Raw genomic sequence first — 26,702 nt, 5'->3', positions numbered from 1 at the left:
TGATTGGCAGCTTTTTTATTTAAGTGTATTGAATATATCATCTCATTCTGTCAGAAAACAACAAGGTTTCTGCTGAGTAATCCACTGATAGTCTTATAAGACTCCCTTGTATGTGACAAGCCACTTTTCTCTTGTGGTTTTCAAAATTCTTTGCGATTAACTTTTCAGAATTTGATTATAATGTGTCTCGGTAATGACTTCTTTATGTTCAATCTATTTGGAGTTCTCTGGGCTTCATGGATCTAGATGTTTCTTTCTCTTTACAGATTTGGAAAGTTTTCTGTTATTATTTCTTTAAACAAGCTTTTTGTCCTTTGCTCTTTCTCTGCTTCATTTGGAATTTCCATAATAGGTTATACTGGTTTATTTGATGGTGTCCTATAAGTTCTGTAAGCTTTGTTCATTCTTTTTCATTTTTGTTGTTATTATTTTTCTGACTGGATAGTTTCAAATGATCTGTTTTTGCGTTCGTGGATTCATTCTTCTTTTTGATGGAGTTTGCTGTTGAAGTGTTCTATTAAATTTTTCAGTTCAATCATTGTATTCTTCAGCTCTGGAATTTGATTTGTTCTTTTTATGATTTCTATCTTTTGTTAAACCTTTAATTTTGTTTATGTGTTGCTTTCTTGACTTTGTTTAGTCATCTACTTTTCTTTAAGATTGTTGTGCTTCTTTAAGATGTCCACTGTGCTTCTTTAAGATGATTATTTTGAATTATTTGTCAGGTAGTTCATAAATCTTCATTTCTTTGGGGTCAGCCAATGGAGCTTTATTTTGTTCCTTCGGTGGTATCATGATTTCTTAGTTTCCTTTTTATGTTTCTTGAAGGCTTGCATCGCTGTGTTTGCATTTGAAAAGGTGGTTACCTACTCCAGTCTTTACTCTCTGGCTTCAGGAGGGAAAGACCTTTACTAGCCAACCAAACTAAATATTTGAAGGCTTTCTCAAACTTTTCCTCTGGATGTGCCTGTTTCACTCCTCTTCTTCCCCTTTCAGGGGAAGTCTTATGATTCTGTGCCTTCTCTTGATCCTGCACCATCAAGCAGGGTGCCGAGAGCCTTTATTTATTTTCCTCATGTCAGTTCCCTGAAGTAATCAAGGTTGCATGCCTTCTACCCAATTCAGCAGAGTCAGGTAACTGTTGATGTATGTGTTTGCTGTCTGCATGGGCTCATGTGCACCATCTGAAGATCCTGAGTGTACTCTCTTCAGGGGGCTGTGGGGTGCTGGCTATGGGAGGGGGTACATGGATTAGTGGGGTACTTGTTAGCTAGTTTGTGTATCTGCAGGTGAGGTATCTTACAGGGTTTGTGAGCATGGCTCTTGGTGGAGCCCATTAGCCAGTTAGCATAATCTGCAACTGTTTGTCGAGATCTATATAGTGGTTACTGTAAGCCTCTGCTTCTCTTCCCTGTTCCTTACTGTCCCTAGACAGCTGAGGAGACATATGAATCCCCTCAATGTTCTGGATGGGGTGAGACAGAAGTGGATCTGTTAGGCAGCATCCCACAAGGCTGGGGAAGCTGAGCACTCACTTCAATCTTACTTTCCTCTGTAGGAGAAATTGTGGACTGAAGTGGTCTCTCTTGGCCTTGAGTTGTGCCTACTTGGAGGAGAGTATTGGGGTAAAATGAAACTGTGTTTCTTACCCTTTTCAATGTATCTATTGTTGATTTTTTTTCTTTTACTCCATTGGGATACTAGAAACTTTCAGCTAGACCTCAGGCTCCTATGAAGGTATTGTCATCTGCAGATGGTTGTGAAAATTAGTGTTCTGTGCAGGTTTTAGAGCTGGAATCTCTTATTCTGCCATCTTGCTGATTTCTAATAATTACACTTCCTTTTCTTAGTGTTATCTGTTTCTCCTTATATACTGCAAAAAAAAATCATTCAGAAATGGAGGCATATGTATTACCCTGTGATAGACATAAATATTCTAAAGGCTCAGCTGTGAACCTTCAGGAGAACCACTCTAGAACCATTGTGATCTCTACCTTGGACCATGCTTTTCATGCCTTAGTATTTCTACACAGCTTCTGGGGATCTTTTCAAAGTACAGATTCTGATTCGGAAAGTCTGTGGTGGGACCTGAGATTCTGAACATCTTAATGAGCTTCCAGGTGCTGCTTGTCTCTGCACACTGAGTCACAAGGTGTATTGTCTAAAAAGTTACACTCACACAGGAATTATAGAGAATTGTGTTGATAAGTATAGCCAAGATGGAGATATAGTGGGCAAGCCACCTGGGAACGTGCATTCATGTCACACTGCTTATTTGCTTAGAATCTGAAAAAACCACATTGCCTACTCAATCTAATAATGTGGCTGTTGGCATGTGACTGATCTGCATAACCAAAATCATAGTTCAGTAGACTGCTGCTATTAGAAAGATTTCTAACAATTAAGAAACCTGGGCTGGGCACAGTGGCTCACTCCTGTAATCCCAACACTTTGGGAGGCTGAGGCAGGCAGATCAAGAGGTCAGGAGTTCAAGACCAGTCTGGCCAACATGGTGAAACCCCGTCTCTATTAAAAATATAAAAATTAGCCAGGCATGGTAGTGGGCGCCTATAAGCCCAGCTACTCAGGTGGCTGAGGCAGGGGAATCGCTTGAACCTGGGAGGCGGAGGTTGTGGTGAGCCAAGATCATTCAATTGTAATTGCACTGGGCAACAAGAACAAAACTCCATCTCAAAAAAAACCTGGGCCCAAGTATATCATGGTATATAAGACTGCTGGAGTTAATACAGCCTTTTCCCTCAGAATTCCGGTGATTATATACAAAGTTTTTTATATGTTTTTGATGTTTTATAAATAATATGCTATGTCAATTGAGAAAGGAGAATATTCTCTGGGATTTTGCCCCGAGCACCAATCAGGATAGAAAGTGCCTTTGCTGCTGTTCTCATGGGCAATGTTTGACTCAGCTTCCTGGTGTATATATGATGACAGTAGCCATCACTGACTCCTGAGAGGTGAGATGCTCAAGGGCCAAGTGAGCAAAAGAATAGATGTTGTTTTCTCTTGAGAGTATTCTTCTCCTGGGAGTGGTGTTTGCTCTGTTCCATTTACTGGCATATCTGAAAGTAATAATAATATAGAAAACCATCCCTTCTAAAATTCCCTGTGTTAAAATATCAGACTTGTTAATTTTTGAAGTGTGCAAACAAATTGAAAACTGAACACTGGCAGCCTCCCTAGTCTCATTCTGTGGAAAATGTCAATTATGAGGCTTTGGAAGAGGGTGTGTGCCTTGCAAAGCAGGAATGGCAGCACTGTTAATGATATTAGCTTTAGTAATTAAAATGATTGCCTTCTCAGGAGTGCTGAATAGGTGATTCCTTCCAGCCAGCTACTCCTAACTGTTGTTGCTTCACTTTCAATCGGCCATCAGGTCCTGTCAGTTCTGCTTCTGTGGTGCTTCTAGAATCTATTTCTGTCTACAATGAATTTACCATTGGATTTACCACTGCAATTACCCTCTCATAGGCACTCATTTTCTCTCCCCTGAGTCATTAAATGGTATCTTCCACTCTGGATTTATCTCAGTGCTAGTCACTTCCATCTCCTGCCATTGGAGGCTGTCTTTCTAAAACCTAGATCTGATCATCCCATTTTCTTCCCTGGAGACTCGTGTTGACTTTCCAGTGCCTATGAGATGAATTGAGACTTTTAGTGTAGCTTCTATCTTCTACTAACCTTCCATAAGACAGTGTCACTTTTTATGCACTCCCCCACCTGGCTCCCTGAGCCCTGCTGGCACCAGACACTTGGGCATTTTATGAAATATACAGTGCATTGTCTCACATCTTTGGTTTCGCTTAAGCTGGGCCCGCTGTCTGGAATATGTTTCACCATGTCTCTACTTAGAAATCCAATGTTTTTGTTATTCAAAATGAAATTATTTTTCTTAGGAAAATCTTCCTGAGGCTTCTTTCCTCTATTCTCCCACAGCTCCCTGCTCAAGCTTCTTATAGAGCATTAATCATGAAGCATCTTAATTATTTATGTGTCTGTGTCTCCTACTAGACTGTAAGTTCTGACACTGAGGTTTTGCTTCAGACGTGTTGTGTATATCAGGCCTCTAGCAATGGAGTCGGCATATAATAGGTGCTTAATGAATAATTGTTTTTTTTTTTTTGAGACAGTCTCCCTCTGTTGCCCAGGCTGGAGTGCAGTGGCGTGGTCTCGGCTCACTGCAACCTCCACTTCCTGGGTTCACGCCATTCCCCTGCCTCAGCCTCCCAAGTAGCTGGGACTACAGGTGCCCGCCACCACATCCAGCTAATGTTTTGTATTTTTAGTAGAGACGGAGTTTCACCATGTTAGCCAGGATGGTCTCGATCTCCTGACCTCGTGATCCACCCTCCTCGGTCTCCCAAAGTGCTGGGATTACAGGCGTGAGCCACTGCACCTGGCCGAATAATTCTTAAATATGGGTGGGTGGATAAGATAGAAAGACAGGTAGATGGACAGATGAAAGAAAGAAATGGAGAGACTTAGTCTTTCTAAATAAGTTGTTTGTTTATGATAAACTAAAAGAAAAAGCAGGATATATACACATGTAAATATATAGATAAATATGCGTATGTCTACACATAATATGAAGTCTATAGAGTGACTCTGAAGTTGTGAATCTCTGTCTCTCTTACTCGATGATCTTTAACAACAACAGAGCTGAATAACTTATGTGTTTAAGGATTGATATATTCTTATTTTGCTTGGACCTAATTCTGCATTTTATTTTTATTTCAGAATGATAGAGGTCTTCAGCTTGTGGCTAATTCGATGGTGTGGGTTCCAGAAGGGGGCATGCTGCAGATCACCAACAGAATCTTACAGGCTGAGGCTCCTGGTGCCAGTGCTGAAGAAATCGTCTACAAGATTACACAAGACTACCCCCAATTTGGTAACTACTTTTTCCTTTGGCATGGTTTTATTGTTGCATTCGGCAGTGTAAGATTTGCTGCTGTACAGTGACGTGAGGCAAGATTGCAATTCCAATGAACTAAGCTTTCTAATACCTTACAAATGCCCTTTAAAAACAGAATAATCATGATAGCTATCACACAACACGTTTACTAGGTAGTGTACTAAATTTTATAAACACATTATACATAACACCTACAATTTAAGTTTTAAAACAACTTCATTTTGCAGATGAAAATACTGGGTAAAGTAGCTTGCTGCAAGTCACTTAGCTAATATGTGTCAGTTTAATTTCAAAGGTCAGGCTCTTAAACTCTGCCTTATATGCCTTCTAGAATATCACTAGAGTTCTTCCTGATGAGACTTTAAAAAAATTACATGAAAACATTTTTCAGTGTTCTCCAGTGTTACTTCTTCCAGCAAGATAGTCAAATATGAAAGCCTGAGAAATTTACCATTATCATCATCTGGAAATGGTGGATAAAATTGACTGGGCGCAGTGGCTCATGCCTGTAATCCCAGCACTTTGGGAGGCCAAAGCGGGCGGATCATGAGGTCAGGAGATCAAGACCATCCTCAGACCATCCTGGCTAACACGGTGAAACCCCGTATCTACCAAAAATACAAAAAATTATCCGGGCATAATGGCAGGTGCCTGTAGTCCCAGCCACTCAGGAGGCTGAGGCAGAAGAATGGTGTGAACCTGGGAGGCAGAGCTTGCATTGAGCCGAGATTGCGTTACTGCACTCCAGCCTAGGTGAATGAGCGAGACTCTGTCTCAAAAAAACAACAAAAAAAGAAGTGCTGGTTAAAATTTAACAGGAATTATAAGGTGTTCGTAGCTGACTTCCCAAGGAGAGAGAGAAATCTCCAGGTGCCAGCAACAAAGAAGGCACTGAAGGCCAGTTATTGCAAGAGCTAATAGCATAGCTTCTCCAAAAGGGGTTGGGCATGTCTCAATAACCCAGGGGCTTGGGACTTAACGTACATGCAGAGACAGAACGTTGGAATCAAGATGCTGCACAAAGCCAGGACTCAGGAAGGACATGCCTTCAATTAAAAGGACAGAGTAGAAACAAGAAGCTCATCAGCACAGAGAGATGGCAGAGAAATCTGCCTCTTTCTTGGAGTCAGAGCAGAAAAAAAAGCCTGGTGAAAATTCAGAACTTTAGGCCTATTTTTCCGGTAAATCTCAGATTAAATTAGACCACGTGTCTTGTCTATGAAACCTGAAGCTGAGGTATTTTATGAAAATTAATCTCAGGCCGATGATACGTCTTGGGTTCTTTATTGAAACTAGTAGAAACTACTACAGAAGGCCCACTCTCTGCTAAGCTACACAGGATTCTCAGAAGAAACCACTGAAGCTCAGAATTTAAAATTATGGAATATGGGAGGTAACAATCTGTAGTACCACAACCAAAACGAGCAAGAAGATTAAAACCCCAAGAATTTCAAATAAAGTAACAGTCTTATAAAAACTATGAAATAAGCAGATTTGAAATGATTTAAAGACATAAAAGAAGGAATTGAAACTGTGTGGAAACAGCAACACGATACAAAAATAAATTAACAGGTAGTTTTTTTTAAATAACTACATTGATCATGTGAAAATGAAAATTATTGCCATTAAAAGTAAAAACTCACTTGGCATATTAAATAGCAGAGGAAGAATAATCTGTTTTTCCTCTGGGCTGTCAGATTTTTTTAATTATATATTTTCTGTAGGGAGGAAAAAAGTTAACTTTTATTTAATTTAAAAGTAATTCTGATGTCCACAAAGACATTGAAAAGCCATCTAATCGAGAATGGGTGTTATGAAACAATCAGTCTAGCTGAGATGTCATTTATTATAGCAATGTAACCTTGGAAAAGGCAGGTATAAGGTCTTGTACCGTAGGTTTCTTTGAGAAGTTAGGCTAAATCATTAAAAAATTTTAAAAAAACACTTACACTAAAAAGTTGCAAAAACGGTGCAAAAGCTCTTGAATAACCTTTACTTATCTTCCCCTAATGTTAATGTCTTGTAACTATAGAACAATTATTGAAACCAGGAAATTAACACTAATACGATACTATTAATCAATTCACAGGCCTTATTCAAATTTTGCCAGTTTTCCCACCAATGCCCTTTACCCAATCCAGGATCTCAAATTACACTCATTTGCCATGTCTCTTTGGTCTCCTCCAATCTGCGACACACACTTCCTCCGTCTTTGTCTTTTATGACACTGACTCTTGAAGAGTGCTGGTTAGATATTTGTAGACTATCACTGAATTTGTGTTAGTCTGAGGATGATTTCTCATGATCAGGTTAAGGTTGTGCTTTTCCCCCTTTCTCAGTGCACCATCAGGAGGTACATAATCTCACTATGTCTTATGACAGGTGATGTTAACTTTGATCACTTGGTTAAAGTGGTGTCTATCAGATTTTTCCATTCTAAAGTCGCTATTTTTCCATTTGTAATTAGTAAGTTTCCTGTTCTCATCGTACTTTCAACTACTGATTGTAAGCCAGGTATTTTTAAAGTCCTTTTCATCTCTAAAAATCTATGACTCTTTTGACATATTAAATTCTCTACCTTTATCTTTATCAGTAAAAGACAAAAAATTAAGCCCCCAAATTCCCTAGAAACAACACAATATTCCATTAAGTCTTAAACAAAACAATGCTGAATTAAATGGTTTTTAAGCAGATAAAAGTTTGCCATTTTAGTTTGATAAATATGACGTAGGCTTTATTGTGATGCTTTCCTGCTGTAACTCTTTTAATTAACTTCTTCCTATGAACATGATCTTTCCATGTATCCAGAGCCCCCTATTAGTAATAATCAAATCACGTTACCTAGAAACCATTCAAGAGTGAAATTGGTGGTGGGAACTAGAAGTCCACTTAACACAACTCTGCTTATATCTATCAGTCCCAATTATGTAAATTTGTGGAGACTTTACCTTGTACTTCCTCATCACTTAAGAAAGTTCAAGCTGGACTTTGGGCTTTTTGTGAAGAGCTGACGCCTTGAAACAGAGCCAAATGTAAATTGTTTGTATAGTATGTGCATGAAGGACCTGAGTTCAACCACTTGCAGACTCACCACCATTTTCAGATACAGATGTTCCTCAACTTACACCCTGTTAAACTCATCGTAAGTTGAAAATATCGTTAATTGAAAATACATTTAATACATCTGACCTACTGAACATCATAGCTTAGCCTAGCCTGCCTTAAATGTGACCAGAATATTTACATTAGCCTAGAGTTGGGTAAATCATCTAACATAAAGCATGTTTTATAATTAAGTGTTTAATATCTCATGTAACTTATTAACTACTGTACTGAAAGTGAAAAACAATGGTTTTGCCCCATTGTAACTTCAAAAACTTGTAAGTCAAACTACTGAAACTCAGGGAGTATCTGTATAAATTTAGACAACTTGATTAATACTTGTATCCATAGCTGCTTACTTAGATTTGAAAGTTGATGTAATGAGATGATTTTAATGAAGTAACTTGAGAATCATTTGAAGGAGAACGTGATTTAACCTAACACATTGGCAATTCCAAATTATGTATCATAATGTAAGATGCGTTAATATGAATGATCTCAATCTCAAAATGATTCATGGAGATTCAAATGATATTCCAATTCTTAATACCTACTAAATCTTCCCTTCAAAATTATTGGTTAAAATATAGACTTCAGTATAAAGGAAATCTCCAATAGAGATCATTTTCTGTTTTTTAAACTTGGATTTTCGTATGTTTAAAATATTGTCTCTTTGTAGTCATATTATGATTAAAGCATAGGTGAGGTACTACCGAAAAAAAAAAAAAATGGTTAGCTCTCACCCCTCTGCAGAGAATCCCACAATAGGCTGATATTTCTCCTTGTCCACTCATGGACTTGTCACAAAGGTACCTGTATTCAGCATGTCTAGTACTGAACCCTTCGTCTTCCCTTCAACCCCCTCCACCTTCTGTATGATTGATGGCCAGTAGTGGCATCCAGTCACCCAGCCCAATAGGTAATTCTTGTTGATGCCTTCCTCTGTCATCCTTTGCAGGAACATTTGTCAAGTTCCATTGCTCCCACTTCCTCAGTAACTCTTGCATCTGTGTTTCTTTCCAGTCTAACCTCTGTTGTCTTAGTTCAGGTTCTCATCTCTCCTCTGGATTTGGCAGTAGTCTTGTAATTGGTTAAATCATCTATATAAATGTTATCTACTGTTGTTACCACTTTTATAGAATAAAGTCCAGCCCCTTTAACAGGACTGTCAACTCTTATAGGCTTTCTATATTCTGACCACATGTTGTGTGTTCTAAATCGATTCATGTCATTCACCTACTGGAAAACTCACAGTGACTCCCAGTTGCTTATGGGGATAATCTTTGGGGTAGGAGCTGCATCTTGCCTAGCTTTGAATCCCTCCATTCCTGAGGGGCCTATCACAGTCATTAGTACTTAGTGGGTACTCAATGACTATTTATTGAGTTAAAATTAATGGGATTAGCAAATACCTTATGATTCCTGTTAATCTGTATGACATGAAAGTGATTTTTTTTACATAAACATTTAGGTTTGTTTCATTAGGGCTTATTAGGAAAATTCTGCTTTGCTTTTTTATCGTAAAGCAGAATAACTAGGAAATCAGCATTTGAATATTTTCTACTCTCCACATTTTCATTGCGGAAATTTTCTTTCACAATATTTTGCAACTGTACTCACACCATAAGCAGTCTGCATCCTAGAAATCTATATTTATTAACAGCATCTTAGGAATGGAAGTTGAACCAGAGAGAGAAAGGTAATGGAATTTTTTTTTTTTTACTTGAGTACAAATAAGTTATAATACAAGAAAGAAAACTACAGTGAGTTGATTCTGCATATGATTATATAAAGAGTAGCATAGTCATGTTTCTCTCTTATTTTGGTATTTCATTACCATCTGGGATATTATGCTTGTTCTAAATTTGAATTTAGTGCATATAAATATTAGAATGAGTGTCTGCATTGAGTAAGAAAACAAATTTCTGTAGGGTAATCAAAATGTGCCATCAGTTGCCCATTATGTCTAGTGTCTAGTGTATTAAGATTTGAGTATTCTCCTATAGAATATTTTAAAAATTGACACTCTATCTGTCTTTCTTTCTCTCTCCCTCTTCCTCACCCTCTCCCTCCCATTATCAGAGTGTTAGAGTGGCTTCTTTCAGATTTATTGTTAGATGCATTTTCATGAGAACCTAGCTTCATCCATTCTTCTGTTTGGTCTTCAATTGAAGGCATAGTCTCCCTGTGAAATTTTAATTGTTTCTATAACACCTCTGTATTTTCAGTCTCACTTTAAGAAGATAGAAGGTGAAAGTGAAGGTGCTTTAGGTGAAGAACAAGCAGTACAAACAGATTGCTGGTGATGGTGGTGTTTAGATATAGATTTCCTTGCCTCAGTTCTAATAAAGTTTAAAGAATTAATGAGGAGAAAACATGATAAGTTATTTAGCAGTGTAAATACTGATACATATTCACAAAATAATGGTGATTGGTAACAGAGCTTCATGACCAGCTTCATGATCAGATTCAAATCCCAGCTCATCAACTTAACATTTGTGTAACTTCTAACAGTTATTAAACTGTGAACCTAAAGACCTTCATGTGTAAAATGAAGATGATAATGGCATCATTCAGAATAATTAAATAGAATTAATGAGAAGTTTATTAGTCCGTTTTCACACTGCTGATAAAGACATGCCTGAGACTGGGAAGAAAAAGAGGTTTAATTGGACTCACAGTTCCACATGGCTGGGGAGGCCTCAGAATCATGGCAGGAGGAGTGAGGCACTTCTTACATGGTGGCAGCAAGAGAAAATGAGGAAGAGGCAAAAGTGGAAGCCCCTGATAAACCCATTAGATGTTGTGAGACTTATATGCTATCAGGAGAATAGCATGGGAAAGACCGGCCCCTGTGATTCAGTTACCTCCCCCTGGGTCCCTCCCACAACATGTGGGAATTCTGGGAGATACAGTTCAAGTTGAGATTTGGGTAGGTACACAGCCAAACTATGTGAAGAAAGATGACCAACATTATTTTTAAGCACCTGTAAAGTATATACTATTATTTTCTTTTTCTGAATGAGTAATGAAAGCTTACGCAGCTTAAGGAAGCTCACTCAGCTAAAAGCAATGGGGTTGGGTTTGAATCACCACATAGAATATAGTGGGGTGTCTGCCATGTGTCTTCCACTGTTAGCTATTACAAGTTAAGCATCCCTAATCCAAAAATCTGAAATCTGAAATGCTCCAAAATCCATAACCTTGAAAGCACTGACATGATGCCACAAGTGGAAAATTCTACCCCTGACCTCATGTGAAAGGTTACAGCCAAAACTTATTTCGTGCACAAAATTTATTTTTAAATATTATATAAAATTACCTTCAGGGTATGTGTGTAAGCTGTATATAAAACATCAGTGAGTTTCATGTTTAGACCTGGGCCCTGAATCTAAGATATCTCATTATGTATATGAGATATCTTATAAAAAATCTGAAATCTGAAACACTCTGGTCCTAAGAATTTCAGATAAGAGATATTGAACCTGTATTACTATCATTGGACAGAATTCTCTCATGAAAATTTTCCGCCGAATTGTTTCTAACTTCCCATTATGTTTTCACCAAAAACTTCCTGGCTGGAAACCATTTTCTGTTACATAGAAAGTTGTGCATAGAAATGAATCCATTCAATGCCCAGTATTTGAATATTTGTCTATAGTATTTGCTGCTATCTGGGTCTCTTTATGTAATTTTTAATAGATAATAAGTCAGTAACTTCACACATGAATTGTCCTTGAATGACTTTTAGTTCTTTTAGCAGGAAGCCTGAGAATTCTATTTCTAAAGGTGGATTCAATACTATCTATTGAATTATGTGTTAACAACTTCTCCTTCACCTTAGATAAAAATAAAGAAGTACATCATTTCTTTTTAGTTAAAAAAAAAAAATGAGTAGTAGGAAAGGAGGTAAGGGCTCTGACTTTTCCTAGGGACCCTCACTAACTGTGTGGCCTGTGCCTTCGTAGGGGAGGTGGTCCTTCTGGTGAATATGCCTGCAGACAGCCCTGCAGATGAAGGGCAGCACCTGCCTGATGGGAGGACGGCTACCCCCACCAGCACCTTCACCCAGCAGGACATCAATGAAGGCATCGTATGGTACAGGCACTCAGGAGCCCCAGCCCAGAGCGACTCCTTCCGCTTCCAGGTACCCTCTGCTTCCTGACTTCTCTGAAGTCTGATGAATCCAATAATCCAATCACTCTTATTTATAATTACCTTGAGTAATTTTCTGCAGTTGACAGGAAATCACGTTTGGGGGATGTGTTAGTCCATTTTCATGCTGCTGATAAAGACATATCCGAGACTGGGTAATTTACAAAGAAAAAGAAGTTTAGCAGACTCACAGTTCTGTGTGGCTGGAGAGGCCTCACAATCACAGTGGAAAGCAAAAGGCATGTCTTACGTGGCAGAAGGCGAGAGAGAATGAGAGCCAAGTGAAAAGGGAAACTCCTTATAAAATCATCAGATCTCGTGAGACTCACTGCCAGGAGAACAGTATAGGGGAAACTCTCACCATGATTCAGTTATCTCCCACCGGGCCCCTCCCACAACATGTGAGAATTATGGGAGCTATGATTCAAGATGAGAATTGGATGGGGACCCAGCAAAACCATATCAGTGGAATTCCCTACAAAATATAATTCATAACATTAGTTTTTTTAATTTGTCAGTTCAGATATATGTGTATCTTTACAAGCAGAGTTATCCACAACCAAGATGTTTAGGTTAGATAATGGCCAAAGTGTTCAAAAAAAAAGTCTTTAAAAGATAAAAAAGTACTATATGGAGAAAAAAAAATCTTACCTTCTAGTTTTGAATGTTCTTGGAACACATACTGTCTTGTGATAATCATGGGCCTATAGCCAAACTCAACAGGTTTAGGTGTCAGGTCAGCAACTTACTAGCTACACAACTTTGGGCAAATTACTTGAGCAAAACTTCTGTGCTTCATTTTCCTTGTCTGTCAAATAGGATTATTGTGAGGATTTAATGAGTTAATACATATAGAGTACTTAGAATACTGCCTATCACATAGTTAGCGTTATATAAGGGTTTGTTATTACCATTTGTAAAAATCAGTCAAGTACCAGACTGTAAGGAGACCTTCAGTAGATTAAAGAACAAGAATTATACTGCATAGGCTGGGCATGGTGGCTCACGCTTGTGATCTCAACACCTCGGGAGGCCAAGGCAGGCAGATTGTGTCAGTCCAGGAGTTTGAGACCAGCTTTGGCAACCTGGTGAAACCCTGTCTTGACAAAAAATACAAAAATTAGATGGGCATGGTGGCAGCTAAGCAGAAGGATCACTTGAGCCTGGGAGGTGGAGACTGCACTGAGCCATGACCATGCCACTGCACTCTAGCCTGGATGACAGAGCGAGACCCTCTCCCACGGCAAAAAAGAAAAAAAGAAAAAGAAAAATTATATGCATATGTTCTCTGGCTATTATAAATATAATTATAAATTATAAATTAATAATAAAATGATAAAAATTCAGGCCACTTGGAATATTTTAAATGGTCTCTTCAATAATTACTAGGAAATTCCTTAAAGAAAATCAGAACAGCAAACACTTAAGAAATATGGATGAGGAGGAAATAACCTATCAAAACTTAAATCATATGGACAAAATGGTACTCAGAAGAAAATTGATGCACTTAAGCACTTATTATTGAGCAAGAAAGCATTAAAATACGTGGACAAAATATTTAACTCGAGAAGCCAGAGAACTGCAAGGGAAACCTAAGGAACGCAAAAGGAAGGGATTAGTAGAGATAAGCAGAGAAATTGGTTAATTATAAAATGCTAGAAATGACAAACAAATACAAAACCTGATTCTCTGAAGATCAATAAAATTAGGAAGACCTCTGACGAGCATGATTTGGAAATAAAGAATCATACAGAAATACAAAGGAATAAGGAATTATGAATGAGAAAGAGTGTTTAAGCATGGATACCGAGAAGAATTTGGTAAAGTGTCAGAGAAAATATCTATGTTTATGGGGAACAGCCAAAGCGGTGTCAGGGCCTCTCAAAGTCTGAGTCTTTTTCTTTGTCTAGGAATCCAGCTGGCGCTCAACTCACCCAGCTCACCTTGTTAAAATGATCGTCCATTCTGCTTCTGATGTCTGGCATGTACATCTTCATCGCCTAATTTATATTGTGTAAAAGATGTGCTTTTCCAGAGAGCAGGTTGAGATAAATTTGGAAACTATTAAAATGAGATTATCCTGAGCACACTGAATGTCCAATGAGTGAGCAAACATTGGGTGCCCTTTGCCCAAGTTAACTTTTCATTTTTAGCACCTAGAGACTGTAGCAGTCATCAGAGAATGGGTCAGAATGAAGGCAAAGACCTCAATCAAAAGAAGTCACCTCTGCAAACTAGAATCCTCAGATCTGCCTTTGCCTTCGTAGGGTCAGAAAGGAGAATGTTATCAATATGGAGCACTTGCCTGGAAGCAGAATCTAAGTAGCTGCTCAAAGTAATATTTGATGACTTTTGTAATTTGGTTACTGAGTAAATAAAGCAAATAAAGTTTTAAAAATAAAAAATAAAATAACAAAAAATAGTGATTAAAAAAAAAAAACTCACTGGATGAAGTCATCCAGTTGAATGAACTTTATTACTTACAAAGTGATTTCCTTTACAGAGCCTTCACACATTTTGCTCAAAATGTGTTTAGAACTCCTATGTGAAATTGCCTTCAAAATGTGTGGGATATTCTTTAGAATATCCTCCATAGTGGCAGTGTATCATCTTTTGGAAGTGGATTAAAAAATATAGCTAAATAGTCAAAAGTCAGACTAAGGTCTGGTGAGAAAAAGAGTGGTAATTATTTTGGGTGAAAGTGGGGAATAATTATGAAGTAATGGGCTCAGAGTTCCTGTATGATTTGTAAACTTTGTCTGAAGACATTCCAAAGTATGCATTTTGAACACTGACAGCATCTTTGTTGGAAATATGAAACAACTCTCTGGGATTATGTTCTCCTGATGTAAAAGTTTTGGCGTGTTTATTGTAAAAGTCTCATTGTTTTATAGGCATACCTCCTATTTTGATGTGAAGTGAGATAGACACGACAGCTAAGTGCTAACATAAGTGGTTAGCAAGTTTTCCCATTCATCATTTTAGTGTCCCTAAAGGATTTCAAACTTTAAACATATCCTATCCTAATAATTCTTTTTCTTTTTCCTTTTTTTTTTTCTTTAAAGCAGAAAATGCAGTATAATGAGTTGCATGAATTTTTTTTTTTTGAGACAGAGTTTCACTCAGTTGCCCAGGCTGGAGTGCAGTGGTGTGATCTTGGCTCACTGCAACCTCTACCTCCCAGGTTCAAGTGATTCTCCTACCTCAACCTCCCGAGTAGCTGGGATTACAGGTGCCTGCCACCATGCCTAGCTAATTTTTTGTATTTTTTAATAGAGACGGGGTTTCACCATGTTGGCCAGGCTGGTCTTGAACTCCTGACATCAAGTGATCTGCCTGCCTCAGCCTCCCAAAGTGCTGGGATTACAGGCGTGAACCACCACGTCCAGCCAAGTTGCATGGATTTAATGCCATTTTAATGTTGATGTGCTGTCATGAGCCATCAATGGATCCCATCTGTTACTCTGCATCCAAGATTTAGGACATATGTAATGTGAATGGGATTAGAAAATAGAGCATGGCATAGTGCAAAGAAAGCGTGCACATTCAGAGTCATTTTTTGGTGTGGGAAGGAGCCCTGGTTTGGGTATATTCAGGTCACTTTGACACAGCCTTAGGAAATGCGGTTTGAAAAAGACCAACACATTTCCCATCAGTGTCTTTTCTAGATTGATTCATTTGTTCAGTAATATGACCACATTTCACTACCTATTCAACGTTTGGTTCTTTTTCTTCAAAAGATAGAATATATTCCACCACCACCCCGCTATCCCTTTTCTAATTTCCTAAAGCTACCAAAGTGAGTGACTTGGTCAGTGGAATGATTGTAAACCTGACTGATCTGGTTAAATACTGCCACTTGTTGGCTTTGTGACTTTGACACATTGCTTAAATTTTCTGACCTTTAGTTTCCTCACCTGTAAAAAGGGGATAATAATATCTACTCCGTGGATACTAAGTAAGAGAACCTTGAAAAGTAGCTAATGCAATGCTGAACCCGTAATAGTAATAGATGATGAGTGAATTATAGTTATTGGTGGTAAGATCATTTACAGAGATGCTGTATCTCCTTAAAAACATGTATTTTGAGACTCGATCCCAGGCATCTGATGTGATCAAGATAAAGACAGAGAAGACAGGCTTTCTATTGGAGTAACTTTTAAAGACATAGAGAAAGGGCTACTGTCCCTGCCTCTTTTTCTCAGAATTGGTAGAACTCAGCCCCCTGCCATATGAAATTAATGCAACTCCACATGTCACACAGGGCTTAGCAAACAATGGAGAGAAGGAAGGTTTAAGAGGGCAGTCCAGTAACTGATGAGGAGGGAGAAGCTGCATAGGAAAAGCAACATTCTTCAGGTTTTTGAAGCAGGAAAAAGTTGATTTTGTGACCATTACACTAATTGTGAATGTTACTAATCTTGCCCTGCAATGATGAGGCTGAGATTTGTCACTTACCTATCATTTACCTGTGCTGGTTAAAAATGAAAGAAATGGAATACAAATCTTATTACATACTCATAATAAGATATTATATAGTCCTCAAAAACTATGTTTTCTGGCGTGTTTAATGATATAGCAAACTATCATATTATTGTAAGTAAAAAATTATAATATGCAATTGATATGTGTGCATATAAAATGTTAAATATCAACATATTAATATTCATTATTTCTAGGTAGTGAAATTCTAGATTCTTTTTAATTTCTTATTTACACTTTCCTGCATTTTCAGCTTTGCTTAAAATGAAATCAGTAAAAGATCAATATTAAAATATGAATCAGTAAAAGATCAATATTAAAATATGAAGGGCGGAATGAGAGTTGTAATGCAGGAGCGTATAGAATTCAAAGTCAGCTGGCTTAAAAGAGAGAAAAACCCACGTGTGGACATGCTCTGCCCAATAGAAGATGAGAGGCTCACCAGAATGACCTTCTTTTCAGGTGTCCAGTGCCTCTGATGCCCAGACCCACCTGGAGAGCCGCATGTTCAACATCGCGATCTTACCACAGACACCTGAAGCACCTAAACTGTCTCTGGAAGCATCTCTCCATATGACTGTGAGTTGGGTGGGAGGCTTGTGGTTTCCATTTGGAGGAGGCACACAGCACGCTGATGGGATTTGATAGAGTGTCCTGGTTTTGTATGCAGTAAGTGCCTGGCCCAGATCACACACTCCGGGGCCAGAAAGCCTAGTGATCACATTTCTCATTGACTTGAAAAAGGAACTTAAAATTCCCAGAATGAAAGGAAGGTTATGCGGAATCCATATTGACCTCCCATCCATCGCTGATGTCCCTTCTACAGTAGTCCAGACATTCCAGGGATCCTCCTTAAAAACTTGGAGAAAATTTCGGGCTTATGTCCATGAAATCAATATTTGGGTATCATTGGTTTCCTAGTTATAGCACCATGTAGTGGAGAAACTATTATTCCATCTTCTAGAAGCCCTATGAGAAACTTTCCACTGTAAAAGTTTCCTCAAGAAGGTGCTGTCAGTGCTGAATCCAGAAAGATAAATAGCAATTATCCAAGTGAAAATTTGGGGGCACATTGGGAGGAATGGAGAGGTGATGACAAAGGGCATTGCCACAAGTGAAAAGAGCACATGCAAAGGCCCAGAGGTGACAGAGAATAGAACTGTTGCAAAACTGCAAACAGTTCAACAAGACTGGAGAAATTAGGAAGGCGGCAAGGAGGTGTGATGAGGATAAGGAGGTCATCAAGCTATCACAGAAAGCCTCGTATGCTGGTGGGAAGGAGTGTGGGCCATGGGAAAATGTGAAGCAAGGTGTCAACTAAATTGGTGCATGAAGCTTAGTTGAGACAATTAGCAACTCCCCCGTAACCGTCTCTCTGGGGAGGGGAGAGGGTGAGTGCTATAATGCCAAACCCCTCTTCCAGACAGAGCCGCAAACATGTAAGACCTTGTAAATTAATCATCATGGGTCCACATTTTAGTTAGCACCCACACAATTACGCTCCAAAGCAGTGTATCAGCCTTGAGCCACAACAAAGAGAACATTAGAAATTATGGGTCTGGGACATGACAGAGACATAAAGGGGAAAATAGAAAGTTTTTAATGAATAGCTGGTATTGGCATTTCCACCGTAAACCGTAATTTAAAGAAATCATAATTCAGCAGCACTATAAAGTCTATAATTCATCATTCTGACTGGAGGAACTTGGATCAGAATTTTCTCTAAACTATTAAGAAAAATGTGCACACACAGGTCTTGCCAAATGCTAATGCAGAGTTATTTTGAGTTTGGAGGAAACAGTGGGCCGGGAACCAGGAAGACAGTGTTGTTGCCTGCACTGTCACTGTGAACCCCTGAAAAGAATTTTCAAGTCACTTAGCCTTTAAGGGCTTAGGTTGCATACGTGCAAATTAGGTCTGTCCAGTTAAAACTTAGGTTAGTTTATTGTAAACTGTGATTAGCCTACTCATATGTTACTTAAAATATATAGTTTATATATTTTTTGACACTAATTAGGGCCATTATGATAGGACATTCTTGTGATCTGTAATAAAAATTCATTCTCAATTTAGTCATTTAGTCTCATCTAATAACACAAGTTTTGCAGATATTTGGTAAATATATTGTGAATGCATATGGTAAATAACTATATGGCATATTTAGTATACTTGTATATGTGATTAAATGTAGGAATCTACTTCTCCATTCATTCAGTCTTTCATTCATAAACACTTTTGAGCTCCTAATGTAGGTTAAGAGCTGTGGAAGACATTGGAGAGTCAATGACCATAAAACACAGTCTTTATTCTCAAGGAACTTTGAGTCTAAAAGAGGAGACAAGCAAATAAATAAGCAGGGATAATACAATGATAAATGCCATGGCAGAGCAATGATATGGCAGCAAATGGGAGGGCACCAAATCCAGCAGACCATGAAAGAGGGTCACAGAAGCATCCTTTGGTGGGGAACAGAGCAGGGTGAGTGTAAATTATCTAGAGACCAGGGTTCTCAAACTTAATCCTATATCAGAATCACTATAGAGTTGATGAAAACACAGATTGCACTCACCCACTTCCTACTCCTTCCCTCTGAGTCTCCAAAGTCCATTGTATCATTCTTATGCCTTTGCATCCTCGTAGCTTAGCTCCCACTTATGAGTGAGAACATACAATGTTTGGTTTTCCATTCCTGAATTACTTCACTTAGAATAATAGGTGAGGGATAAAAGACTACAAATTGGGTTCAGTGCATACTGCTCGGGTGATGGGTGCACCAAAATCTCACACTTCATTACTAAGGAACTTACTCATGTAACCACATACCATCTGTTCCCCCCAAAAACCTATGGAAATAGAAAATTTTAAAAATTAAAAATTAAAAAAATAAAACACAGATTGCTGGAACCCACCACAGTGTTTTCTAATTTAGTGGATCTGGTGTAGGGTCAAGAATTTGCATTTCTAAAGAGTTTCTAGGTAATGCTGTTTGCTGCTTCCCAGATCACCACACTAGAAGAACCACTCATCTAGACTAAATTGGGGGAAATGTATCCCAGTCTTGAGGAACAACAGGTGAACAAAGGTGGAGACAAGGGAGAACATGACACATTTGAAGCATTACAGGTCGTTCAGTTGGCTGGAGCATAAAATACGTTAAGTGAAAATGTAGTAAGAACTGAGAGTCAGATCATGGAAGACCTTAAGTATAAGATAGAGTTTCCGTTTTGTCCTGAAATGCTGTTGGGGCAAATAAGGTGTTGAGGGATTTGTAGCAGAGAAGTGCCATGATCAGATTTTTAATGATACATTTCGGAAGATCATTCTGGCTACAGGGTAGAAAACATCCTAGATGGGGGCCAGTCAGAAAACAAACAGGCTATTGCAGTCATCTAGAGCAAGAACAATTAGTGGCATGAGCCCATGGTTAAGAGTTCAGGAGATCTTGAAGAGATTTGCACACAAATGTTCATTGTAGCATTATTCACAGTAGCCAAGATGTGGAAGCAATCTAAATATCTATCAGCAGAGAAATGGATAAAGAAAATGTGATACACACATACACACATACAGAGAGAAGAATATTATTCAACCTTACAAAGGAAGGAAATCCTGTCACAGGCTACAACATAGATGAATGTTTAAGACATTATGATAAGTAAAGTAAGCCAGTCACAAAAGAACAAAAACTGCGTGATTCTGCTTATGTGAGATATAAAGTAGAATGTAGTCAAAAGAAGTAGAAAGTAGAATGGTAGTTACCAGGTGTAAAGTGTGTGACACAATGAGAGAGGGAGAAAGGGGGAGTTGTTCAGTGGATATAGAGTTTCAGCTTTGCAAGGTGGGAGAGTTCTAGAGATCTATTACACAACTGTATGCATATAGTCAACACTACAGAGCTGTGCACTGACAAATGGTTATGATGGTTAAAAACAAAGTGGGGGATAGATTAAGAGAGACTTAGAGACACAGAGACACAGTGGCTTCCCATATATGGAAGGCGGGTGAAACACCCAGTGTCTGAGGATATACAGGTGCCATTCCTCAAGATCAGGAATGTACAAGGACTTTTGGTGGGAAGCATGACAAGTTGAGTCTGGGATGTGCTGGTGAAGGGTATGGTGGAGCAGAGAGAGTGAATTCACAGATGTGATAAGTGTGTGGGCTGGGGCAGATCGCACAACATTTCATAGGTCATTGTAGGAACTTGGCTTTTCTTCTGATTAAAATGGGAAGCCATTGTGGGATGTTGAGCAGAGGCCTCATGTCCTTGTGAGAGGATCACACTGGCTGCTGTGCTGAAAGGGAGTGTAAGGGAGGCAAGAGAGCAATTGAGAGGCCACTGGGGTAATCCTGGGGAGAGACTGTGGCCCTCAGCAGAGTGGTGGCAGTGGGGTGGGAGAAGCAGTTGGACTCGATATATTCAGAGGTAACGTGGCCATTGTGAAAAGAATTATTCTGTAATCTTCTTTTGTTGACAGATATACTATTTTTAAAGTGTCTTTTGCAATGATTTCTATGAAGTTTAATCTCTCATTTCTTACTATGTTTAACTGATAAATATTGAACATTCTAAGTAGCCAATATTAAAATTGATTATACTTTGATATATCTCAAACTCAATATTGCTTTCCTCACGGAATCAGTCCTTTTTCTATGTAATGTCTATTTCTATTAGGAGAAAAATAGTATCAATAAATTTCAAAATAGACTGTTACCTTGGCTGGAACATGTTTCCCTTCGCACAGTCCCATGTCCACAATAATTCCCTCTTTTTATCACTTTATTATTTTAGGGACATCTAGATTTTCAGAATATCACATGGTACTCTGAGAATGTTCAGTTATTATGATAGTTTTGATATTAAAAGGTAGCGAACAGTGCCAAACAATGTACAGAACCTATACTTTTTTGTCTGTTAGTTGTCCCCACATGCGTACATATTTGTAGGTGTGTACAAACATGTATGGGATAGTAACACCTTATATATGGCATATAGTTTTAATTTGTTGTCCTTACTTGTTTTATATTAGGGTGAGAGACCAGCTGCTATTCGCAATTCTAATTTTCCTTGCTCATTACATTCCAGACCTGAGCAAGGGCCTGAAATATGACTCTTTACTATAGGGGGATTGTTCCAACCTGCAAATGCTGCCTCTCCCCAGGACAAATATGCCTTGGGAACAATTACAAAGCAACTGCAACCTTCAATCTTTTCATGGTTAAAGGGAGACACCACTCCCTCCTCTATGAGCATTACTGAGCCCTGCTTAATCCCTTTCTAAATGAGGAGATTCCACCTGAAAGAAGGAGGGCTTCAAAGGGCAGAAGAGCACGTCACACTCTAACCCACCTTCAGGGGTCAGTTAGGAAGAGCCCATGATGAGCTGGATGTTTTTATTCTGTTTTACAACAGCATGCCTGACCCAAGCAAGGGGCCCCTGCTCAGGCTAGTTTCCCTCTTCTCTCCACACTGTTTTTGCTGCTGTCCCCAACCCACCACCATGCCTAGTGATGGGAGTCTGAAGCTCTCCTTTTTGTTTTTTAAGTGTTGCCACTGTTAGTGGGTTATGGATGTGCACAGGGAAAGGGATAGTAAAGTTACATACGCATCAGTCCTCTGATTAATATTGCCTCACTCATTCACTGGGTTCTGAAAGCTGGAAGAGAAAAGGCAGTATCTAGTTCTTTTAACCAGTAGAATGGAGAAAAAGGGAAATATTGGCTATTTTATGTGCTTTAATAAAGAAATACCTCTTAAACCTCTGCATGCAAATGGTGAGCCTTTTTTGATGTTTGAGGTGAGTTCACTTTTAGCCCTTTGTTACCAGAAGGCATCACAGTTTCCATTAGCAAAATTGGGGACCTGGGGGGCAATGCTCTGAAGAACTTCTTGGGGCCAAGACTTAAGTATGTTAAGCTGAGTCCTTAGAACTTCTGGCCAGATTCAACTTAGCCCATTAAGTCAGAAGAGCAGCAGTGAGCTATGACCACTGCACTCCAGCCTGTGACAGAGCTAGACCCTGTCTCTTAAAGAAAACAAAAAGTTAGAGGAGAGACACAGTGAGCCAGCTGTGATTAGCAAGAGAGTAGAAGAGCCAGCTGGGATGCCCCATTTGGAAACGTGTTCCACCTAAGAAAAAAGTGATAATATCAGAATCCCCACCACGTGCACTGATGTAACTGTTGGGGCAGTTGGGGGAGAGAAGACTAGGGTACAAAAAAACTTGAAAAGGACTCTCTAAACCTAGGAGGGGAGGCTTGGGAAAAATCTGCAATGCAGGAGACCAGATCCTTCTTTTGAACTCTTGAAAATTTTACTAAGTGTGACTAATTTAAAAGCCCAGAGCAATTTTTTTTTTTTCTTAATAAGGTCTGTTTTTGCCTCTGGCTTTGGTTTTTCATACCATGTTTTCCTCTTCCTTCTTAAACTTTGTTTAGGCTCGAGAAGATGGCCTGACTGTCATTCAGCCTCATTCCCTCTCCTTTATAAACTCTGAGAGGCCAAGTGGAAAGATTGTCTACAATATCACTCTACCTCTGCATCCAAATCAAGGTAAGATCTGTAGTAAATGATCTTTTGAGTGATATTATTATATTCTAGTTTCTGACCAGTCTTAATATCTCTGGAGTTTTGTCTGCTTACATACACAGAGATATATTCATCGAGGTTTCAAGGAGTACTAATTATTCATATTCCTTGCTCCTGTCTTCTAGTTTAGAACTAATTGAGAGAGAAAAAGACTATGGTCTGAAGGAGATGAATGTGATGGCTTTGGCACTGACATAGCATGCTGGATGGAGAATGTACATGCTACCGGGTTGAGCTCCCCTCCCGTGTACTGGCAGAACTGGACACATAGGCATTGTCTCTGTAGGACCAGAGCCTGCCCCAGTGAGGTTATGACAGGGGAATGGACCAGAATGAGCATAAGTTCAGGATAAGGAATTCTGCCAGGGAGCCCAAAGGGGGCTGAGCCACACATATTCAGTTCCTTCCCCAATTGGATATGTTGCTCCTCCTCCTATCTGGGAACATGGGAATGTGGAACTATAGTCAGAGGAGATTTGGGGCCCTGCCATCATGAGTCCCCAACCTTTAGATCTCTTGACTTTGGGCTTAACTAATAAGCTTATGCCTGTGTTAGTCCATTTTCATATTGCTATAAAGAAATAACTGAAACTGGATAATTTATAAAGAAAAGAGGTTTAATTGGCTCATGGCTTCACAGGCTGTACAGGAAGCATGGATGGGGAGGCCTCAGGAAACTTACAATCATGGCGGAAGGTGAAGGGGAAGCAGGTACATCTTACATGGCCGGAACAGGAGGAAAGCGGGTGGGGGAGATGTCACACACTTTTAAACAACTAGATTTTGTTTAAAATCTCACTCCTTTGGGAGGCTGAGGCAGGCGGATCACGAGGTCAGGAGATCGAGACCATCCTGGCTAACAAGGTCAAACCCTGTCTCTACTAAAAAAAAAAAAAAATACAAAAAATTAGCTGGGCATGGTGGTGGGCACCTGTAGTCCCAGCTACTTGGAAGGCTGAGGCAGGAGAATGGCATGAACTCAGGAGGCGGAGCTTACAGTGAGCTGAGATCACGCCACTACACCTCCAGTCTGTTCGGCAGAGCAAGACTCCATCTCAAAAAAAAAAAAAAAAGAAAGAAAGAAAATCTCACTCACTCACTCACTCACTCACTCACTATCACCAGGACAGCAGCCGGGGGGTGGTGTTAAACCATTAGAAACTGCACTTGTGATCCAGTCGCCTCCCACCAGACCCTGCCTCCAACATTGAGGATTACAATTGAACATGAGATTTGGGTGGGGACACAGATCCAAATGACATCAAGGTCCAAGAGAGGTGTGGCTGCTCCTCACAGAAAGATCAGCTTCTGTTAAGGTAATTCTGCTTCCACATCTGGGACTTTTCTCCCAAGACTAACCACTGCCCCAAATGTAAGCTTCTCACATTATGAAATTCTCAATGAGAGAGAAAAGTCAAGAAATTAAATTCCATTATCCTTTTGAGAAAGTCCAAAGAAATTAAAAGTCTAAAAGTCTAAAAGTCATCTGCTAAGTCATAGCTAATGGTTCTCCCTACATTGCCAGAGTCGAGATGGAGCCCTTTCAAACCAGCAGCCTGGGCTGCCTTCTGGAGAATGGTTGTTGCCCTCTCAACCCTGCAGAAGGTGAATTAGTTCAACATCAAGCTTCACATGTGCCCTCCTTTTAAGGAGTGACTAGGACGTGAGAAAAGATCACAGCGTTAGTTCTATACCTGAAAAATTTAGAAACAACAGGCAAATCTGCAGCCCCTACAGCATTTATCACAAGCAGATAGATAATTGCAAATTCAGTTCTTAGAATAATCAAGACCCATGTTACTGTAGCCAAAGATTATTGCAGAGTCTAAGGAGTTTCTGAAGGAAAGAGGTTAGATTGAGAAAAATCTTTTTACAGCCTCACCAGGAGACCAATCTGCCAGTTTCTCAAGGACCTTTGAATTGAAACTCAACTGAGAGAATCTCTTAATTATGTTACCATGTATGTGACTTTTGGAAAATTAGCTGGTCTAGGCTATGGTAGGGGCAGTAGTTTGTATCCTTCTATGTGTATTAGTCAAGGTTCTCTAGAGGAACAGAACTAATAGGAGATATATATATAAAGGGGAGTTTATTAAGTATTAACTCCCACAATCATAAGGTCCCACAATAGGCCATCTGCAACCTGAGAAGCAAGGAGAGGCAGTCTGAGTCCCAAAACTGAAGAGCTTGGAGTCTGATATTCAAGGGCCAGAAGCATCCAGCACAGGAGAAAGATGTAGGCTGGGAGGCTAAGCCAGTCTAGTGTTTTCATGTTTTTACACTTGCTTTATTTTTTAAACTTATATATTTATTTTTGAGATGGAGTTTCACTCTTGCCACCCAGGCTGGAGTGCAGTGGTGCAATCTCGGCTCACTGCAACCTCCATCTCCTGGGTTCAAGCGATTCTCCTGCCTCAGCCTCCCTGTTAGCTGGGATTACAGGTGCATGCCACCATACCCTGCTAATTTTTGTAGTTTTAGTAGAGACAGGGTTTCACCATGTTGGCTAGGCTGGTCTTGAACTCCTGACCTCAGGTGATCCACTCACCTCAGCCTCCCAAAGTGCTGGGATTATGGGCGTGAGTCATTACGCCCAGCCTCCCTGTCTTATATTCTAGCCATGCTGGCAGCTGATTAGATGGTGTCCACCCAGATTGAGGGTGGGTCTGTCTTTCCCAGCCCACTGACTCAAATATTTATCTCCTTTGGCAAAACCCTCACAGACACACCCAGGATCAATACTTTTCATCCTTCAATCAAGTTGATACTCAGTATTAACCATCACACTATGGTTTGTATTTCATGAATCCCAGTCAATACTCTTTTGGGTTTCAGATTTGCCCTTTTCTTAAATAACCAGAGAATGGCATACCAAGAGCAACCTGAGAACAGTCAGTTTCTGCAGGATGAAAGACTCCCACCAACAAGAAGAGCAGGCTGTATGGCTCTAGTCATTTAGTCAGCGATGAGAATTACTGCTGATGCTCATACCACATCTATTCCTCCCAGGTATCATCGAACACCGGGACCACCCTCACTCTCCTATCCGGTATTTCACGCAAGAAGATATTAACCAGGGCAAAGTCATGTACCGCCCTCCCCCGGCAGCACCCCACCTCCAGGAGCTCATGGCCTTCTCGTTTGCTGGTAATGCTCTCCTCTCTGCTTTGAGGCACCCAACTGCTCTCTGTGGCTCGACATGACAGGCTTGCCCTGAGTCTCCCACAGTCCTCTGGACCATTTGGTGCCCCTACTTTGTAGCTATTCAAACTAGCTTGAGACCTGTCAGCCAATATGTAGCTTGGGCTCAGTTCCATCTTTTTATTTTTTCATTTATTCATGCATTCAGGCATACTTTCAATAAATCTTTATTTTGTGCCTCCTATGTGCCAATCACTGAACGAGGCCTTGGAGATATAGTGGCAAGCAAAAAGAGGTGTG

At 39.6% G+C, this 26,702-nt stretch overlaps 1 protein-coding gene across 1 annotated transcript in view; it reads left to right on the top strand.

Moving 5' to 3' along the window:
- Positions 1–26,702, top strand: part of FRAS1 (Fraser extracellular matrix complex subunit 1) — a 449,198-nt gene that overhangs the window by 296,880 nt on the left and 125,616 nt on the right. The window contains exons 30-34 of the mRNA XM_015138463.3: positions 4,756–4,909; positions 12,004–12,182; positions 17,135–17,251; positions 23,111–23,225; positions 26,271–26,408. Coding sequence (XP_014993949.3) covers positions 4,756–4,909; positions 12,004–12,182; positions 17,135–17,251; positions 23,111–23,225; positions 26,271–26,408 — 703 coding nt within the window. The remainder of the gene's footprint in view (positions 1–4,755; positions 4,910–12,003; positions 12,183–17,134; positions 17,252–23,110; positions 23,226–26,270; positions 26,409–26,702) is intronic.

Source organism: Macaca mulatta, chromosome 5, assembly GCF_049350105.2.
Source record: "Macaca mulatta isolate MMU2019108-1 chromosome 5, T2T-MMU8v2.0, whole genome shotgun sequence".
NCBI lineage: Eukaryota > Metazoa > Chordata > Mammalia > Primates > Cercopithecidae > Macaca > Macaca mulatta.
Note: the sequence above shows the minus strand (reverse complement) of the source record. Positions and strands in the feature narration are given on the sequence as shown.